Source organism: Maniola jurtina, chromosome 9, assembly GCF_905333055.1.
Source record: "Maniola jurtina chromosome 9, ilManJurt1.1, whole genome shotgun sequence".
Classification (NCBI taxonomy): domain Eukaryota; kingdom Metazoa; phylum Arthropoda; class Insecta; order Lepidoptera; family Nymphalidae; genus Maniola; species Maniola jurtina.
Window position 1 is genome coordinate 12,036,208 of NC_060037.1, and position 6,905 is coordinate 12,043,112.

Sequence of the window (6,905 nt, forward strand, 5' to 3'; positions counted from 1 at the left end):
GGAATTGAAGTAACTTCGCAACCAAAAACAAACTTAAAATATTTATTTCGCTTAGCTAATGTCATGTTTGGGATTTTAAAGATTTCCCGTAGCCCTTTTGATTGACTGAAATTCCGTCTTTTCTTCGCGCTGGAAGATTTCTTGGCACCATTTCAAAATATCCCGTTGATGAAAACTAACATTATAAGAGAGATTTGGATTCAATAGTTTGTTAGTTTCTGATAACAGTGATAGATATTTAACATATGCGATTTGGCCCAAATAATCTAGATTATTTAGACTAGATGAGATTAGAATTCGTTATTAAATAGGTTCCTATACCTAGAGCTTATTGCAAATCTTGATTCAAATCTTCATACCTGTAGGCAGTGTACTTAAAGTTATTAATTTCATTTAAGTCAGTGTTTCCACTTATGATTTTGGGTTTAGGTATCCTAGATTCTATACCAATTTGCCATAAATGACCTAAAACATTTTTTAATGCGCTGATTTATGACGCATAAGGATTATTAATAGTATTTAACAACATACTCGTAATTTCACGATTTCAGTATCATCTCATGCCTTGTAACGAAGAAGACTTTCATTTTGAAATTATAATACCTGTCATTCTCATACCAATAATTATTTATTATTAATACTTACCCAAACTATTAATTCAACCTCTAAAAAAAGCTATCATTCCGCAAATGCAGAATCAAAAATCTTTTTCTTGTATACTTATTATAATAATACCTACCTACCTAATATAAGTATTTTGCAGTGTCTTACTATATACTTAGGTACACTAGTATTTCACTTTTAATACTAATAGTAAATCTAATCTTTATTACAGATCGGAACTAGATAACAATGCAACAGTGTTTGTTTGTCAGACTGTTCGGTACAAATTCTGACATTTTCTTTTATCCTTAACTTTTTAAACAATAATTAAGTAATAACTATTATGAAATCAAAGTTATATTAACATATTCTGTATGTCAATGGCCGGCAGGGAAATAAGGAAACCGGTTGGCTATTTCGTGAACCCATAAACCGACGGATGAGGATGCGAGTCGTGCTATTTGGAGCGGTCCTTACTCCCTCAACATAGTTTCAGTTTTATTAGAAATCTAATAAAGGACAATCGTCATCGCCTACGCCCTACAGTATACCGTTTACAACAAAAAAACGGTCAGGTGCGAGTCGGACGCGCACTCGAAGGGTTCCGTACATCTTCAAGAAATAACACTTTTCAATTTTTTTTATTTTCATGGCGGTCATTTTGAAATTTCTATAATTTGTTGATAAGGTATAGCGGCAATAGACACGTTCTGTGAGAATGGCAAATCTCCATCTATGTAAGACCCCTATTGAGGCTATTGCCATAGTAAATACGTAGCAAAGGAAAGCTACAATGGCGTAGCCACTCTACGATTAGTAGAGCCTCTACGAGTAGACCCTCTACGTGCCTCTACGACGTATTTTCTAAATTTTAGTAACTTAGCTAATAGGTAATGCCCGGCATGCATTGTGACGCGACTAGCGCGCCACCTATTATACGTTGATGATACTAATAAGTCTGAAACCTTGAACCAGGTTTCAACAACTGTACCTACATATTATTACATCATATTACAATTATTCTAAACACATAAGCACCGATTTTTAAAACCAAGAAATAATGATTAACTGAGGTAAAATCATTATTTCGTGGTTTTAAAAATCCTGGAATACTTAAATTCGAAGTTTCGATAAAAATCTATCAAAACGTCACTAACCAGTTAGAAGAGAGTTAAGATTACTAGGCGATTGTAAAATTAGCTCTAGTAAAACCTTCCATCTATGCCCATGGAACAGAAGAATAATAATAAAAGTCATGAAAAATTAAAACTTTCTGTAACCGACAAAGAACAAGGAAGGAAACCACCGCGTTGTTTTAGAAAGGGCCTAATTATTAATTAATAATAATTAACAAACAAATCAACTAATTGCCCTAACTTCCGCCTCTTGGCTATATTTTGGCAGTGTTGCAGCGGAAATGACGCACGGTTCGGTTCGAAAACTATAAATAGTTTATTTACAATATTCCATATTTTAGTATTGTTTATGTTTTGCTAATTACTTTGTGCCTTGAATGTCCGTTTACAGGTTTTTTTGGTATATTGTATATGACATATTTGGGTTTTGTATACTTAATGCCTTATGAGTTTTAAAGAAAGAGAAAAGCCAGGAAACCGGTAACAGTTTAAAATAAAATAAAACTGCGTCTTTCCGAACCGGCGGTGGTAGAGGAGGTCAGATATTATGTGGCAGGGGTTGTCCTATATGAAATAATTACATTTGATTTCATTGCTAGGAATAGTTTTAATTCGCCATTAAAATTCAAATACGTACGCTTTTCGCCTAGGTAGGTAGTTATTTGAAGATCGACCTTGTATTATTTCTACCCTGATTAGTGATTACAGACGCGGACTAAATATTATTCGGATAAAAAACTGTATATATTATGTGTGCTACAGTCAAAAGCTGAAACTACAGGCACTTCTCAGTGTGCCTAGGCAACCTCAAATCTAGGAAGACTTCTAGGCAACACCTATAGATGACTAATTTTCAAGTAATTCTTAGGAGTGCCTTATTAAGAGTTTAGTCGTAGTGCGCTCCATACAAAGGTAGTTTAGTTTTAATTTGAATACTAATCAATCAAAATCAATGAAATATTGTAGATTTTATAGAATCTAAGATCCGTATCTGCGTGGTTTACCTACCAGATATCCATAAAAATAATAAGTTAAAGTTAAGTACCTAAGTACATGGGCTCAAGAATTTACATACAAATATATTAAATACACAACTTTAAAGAGTTTAAAACTATTAGAAGTTTTTATGAAAATCTGGTAAACTGCAGACACACATTTTTTTAGAGCGCTTTTTAGAACGTGTCTTCACATTGTGTTTGATTGTTTATTCAAATGAGGACTAAACTACGTTTTACGGTACGTATGGAGTGCGCTGGGAAGCACGCTACAGAAACTTCTCTGAGGAGTTCTGTTCTCCATCTCCGAAGATATTCATCAGATCTTCACCAAATTTATATGGGACCATCTGCACAGTATACTCTTTCAAACAAAAAAAAAAATTTCCAAATCGGTCCAGGGGTCTTTGAGTAATCGGGGAACATACATAAAAAAAAAAAAAAAATATTCCGACGAATTGAGAACCTCCTCCTTTTTTGGAAGTCGGTTAAAAACAATTTTGTTCTTCGGGCACTAAGCTACGATAGTTAATCTAAGAGCAAAGAAAAAGTGAATTGAATATAATCAGTTGCTAACCCGTATAAACCAGCTTCGACTTTCGACTATTTTTTAGGGTTGATCAAAGATTCTTTGATCAAAAGTCGAACGTTCGGGTCCAGGGCCAGACCTGAGGTTCAACTAGTTAAACCTACGAGCGACAGAGCTTCGGGTATTGACTATAACATAATTCATGTGTGTAAAAAATACACCTGGAACTGGTGCCTGTTTGGATTTACGCCAGTTTGATAAGAGCATGTACGTCGAGATATTTGAGACTCTACAATGTAATGTAGGTAACTCACGAAAATTCATCCTGGCTAAGAATATCATCAATGTTCTTACTATTCTTAAATTATACCTATTATCAAAGAACACGTATATTGCCTAAACCGGCTGAGATTAGTTATTTAGTGCTACTTATGGAAGGATTACAATTTATGAGAAATTTTAACGGATCTTTAAAAACGTAGGTAGGTAACGTAAAACAAGCGAACAAAAGCTACTTCCTATTACGTATTAACGATGCCCACGACTTCGGCCGCGTGGAATTAGGTTTTTGAAAATCCCGTGGGAACTCTTCACTTTTCCAGGATGAAAAGTTGCCTATATCGATTTCCGGGATGCAAGCTACCTTTGAACAAAATTTTATATAAATCGGTTATTTACGGATGGGCTTTTAAGAATCCCGTGGGAGCTCGAATTTTCCGGTATAAAAAGTAGACTATGTCCGTCCCCGGGATGTAAGCTAACTCTGTACCTTTCATCAAAATCGGTTAAACTGTTGGGCCGTGAAAAGCTAGCAAAAATACAAATACCAAAATATTTATTACGTTAAAACAATTGAACACTGTTAGAGACACTTCGGTAGTTGGAGTCATATGTTATTTTATGTATGGCCAATTTAATGGCTGGTACATTACGTTGGGTGAACACGTAGACTTTTCAACCATCTAAGTACCAGGTTTTCGCGAGGTGATGGAACTTAACTCAATGAATTACTAATTTGACTCGTTCAACTCCTCAACACATAGAAATTGAGACCATCCCAGTAAGTGCCTAGTATTACTACTAGTAGGTACTTGTGGCAGGCGGCCCCGCTCTTCCATAACATCTGTTACAATTGAAATAAATAAGTAGTTTCTAGCAGACAGACACACACTTTCTCATTTATAATATTAGTATGGATATGGATACATGGACACGTATGGATTTACTTTATTGAAAAGATAAACAAAACAGAATGTACCTACTCTATTTGAGAAATTAGTGTTCACGTAGCACTCCGAGTGGCTGCGTCTTACGCCCGCGCTTTGGACCAACGTACGCGCATGAAACAGTGTTGAAATATACCAGTGTATTTTATACGTAACGTGAAGGGAAAAATAGTCTTGTATCGCACTAACACGGGGGCGTTGACATCACGATTTCATCTTCGGACGTCATGTTTCTCAAATCCGTCATTATATTTTTAGCATGCAGTTTATTTTTTAACTCCACATATTTTCGGGCGAGGATTTATTGGTCTACCGGCTCTTGCACGCGCCACTGCAGTCATAATAGTGTCTAATATTGATGGGTGACTCGATTTCCCAAATTCTTTCTTTAGGCCACCACGACGACGGTTCAGCGAACTCTGAGCTTCGAGTTTTTTTCGCTCTAGCTTTATGCTTTGTCGTGTAACTATTTATATCTATACTGGATTAGTTTCGATTGCGAAAAACCTGTATCAATCAATGTTACAGCAATTATTACATTGTTGTGATTGGCTGAACTTATGGTATTCTTGTTGCGACAATACATTGTAGCCTGTAGTGAGCAGCGTCGGCCAATCAGAGGTGATAGCTATTATCATAGTGTACCTATTATTATCATTTTACCGTAATCAAGCCCCAGTTTTTGTGTCGCTCGTGTCTAATGACTCCCTGCGACTCGTTTGATGTCATTTGTCCACCTAGTAGGGCGCCTAGGACACAGTTGCACTGCAATTTTCGGTACGAGGTCGCCATTCCTGCATTATGAGACCCCGACGTTCATCGTTAGTCCAAGCTTATGCCCAATTCAGCTTTGCGCCTAATTGGACTGCTTTTGACTTCATACCAATTTAACAACCTAAACTTTACGCTTAGTAACCAAGATAGGTGTCATTGTCTCACAGTTCTCACACACACACGCATTTCAAACATGACTTGAATGTTCCTTATAGTTTTTTAAACATCTAAACTAATCATCACACAAATCCAAATACTTTTTCAAAGCCGCCGGTACAGGCAACTTCTGTATCCCAAATGGGAGCTCAAAATTTTCCCACAGCATATGTCGTATCAAGCACCTGCAAAGATGTTTCAATTCTACAGGCTGCAAACCACATCTTGAAGCAGGAACCAAATGATCTTGCAGTATATCACCATATTTCTCTAAGGCTAACTTCCTTTGGTAATTATAGTCATCTGGCAATTCCAAATGCTTTAATGCGGCTTTATCTACAGTCAAATTTAATCTCGGTACGGCTCTTAACGTTAGTTTTAGACATGTGACCAATTCGTAAGGATACTTCCGGTTATATTCATTGAGTCTATCGAGAATACATTCGATTGGGTTTGAGGAAACGTGATCAGCTGTGATTCTAGCTCCAAATCTAAGGAGTATCATTAATATTTCGGACGCTCCCATTTGTATGACTACTCTAACAGGCGACGCTTTTCCACAGCTTTCCAAAGGGACATCTATGAATCGATAGGTTTTAGGTCCGTCTGAATATTCTAAACTAGCATTAGTAGCGTGATCTAGGAAAAACACAAGCGCGTGTACATTTTCTTCTTTATCCACAAAATCGGATTTCCAGCCAGCTAAAAAGTACGGTGCTGAAGTACCGAATATCGCACCAAGAAATATCCTCTCGAATGTTCCTTCACAAGCATATAGTTCGTCCAATAATGCAGCAACAGTGCCATTGTCTTGAAGACTCCAATCGAACGCTAGTTTCATAGCGACATAGAGAAGATTATGGTACTTTCCCATGAGACACACATCACCATTATCCGACTTGCATCGATTGTGATATCTGAGAGCACACGAGACAAATGATTTACAAGTTGCGTTGTCTGATTTGTTTTGTCCTCTCGCACATCCAGCAATTACTGCATTAAAATATTCCACGAGCTCCCTTCTTTTAAACCTTACATTTAGACCATCCCTTTCCATACCACTGAAGACTTCTTCGAAATAAAAATCCATAAACGAATCCATGATGATGCCTAGTTACACCCAAAATTTTCTTGAACAAAAAATTTTTATAACACGTTTTTTTAGGGTAAAGTCATATTGTCAAAAATATTAATTTTATGTTTGACTAACAGTTCCACCTCTTTCACAAATAAAAAAAAACCTGCTGTCTTTTTGCACCAGCAAGTGTTTTCTACGGCCGTTGGTCTATGAATAGAAAAAATCAGTAGTTGGTATTTCCCTTTCGTCATTTTGGATAACTTATAAGTGCAATAATCTCCTTAGCTTTGGTTACATAGTTGGGAAGCCATAATGTGCTGCAATACCAACTGAGACCGGTAAGTAAAGTAGGCGGAAGTAGATACCTACTAAAAACTACATTACTGCTACAAAACAACAATACTTATC

The 6,905-nt window shown here is 36.4% G+C and overlaps 1 protein-coding gene across 1 annotated transcript; it reads right to left on the reverse strand.

Annotated features, from left to right (window-relative positions):
- Positions 1–4,466: 4,466 nt before the first annotated feature.
- On the reverse strand, positions 4,467–6,693 carry LOC123868543. The gene has a single exon (XM_045911103.1). It carries the CDS (start codon positions 6,519–6,521, stop codon positions 5,496–5,498), a length of 1,026 nt encoding a protein of 341 aa, XP_045767059.1. The 5' UTR covers positions 6,522–6,693; the 3' UTR covers positions 4,467–5,495.
- Positions 6,694–6,905: the final 212 nt, after the last annotated feature.

Excerpts from the sequence above, each read along its gene's own strand:
- LOC123868543 (XM_045911103.1), bottom strand. The coding sequence starts at position 6,521 with ATGGATTCGTTTATGGATTTTTATTTCGAAGAAGTCTTCAGTGGTATG.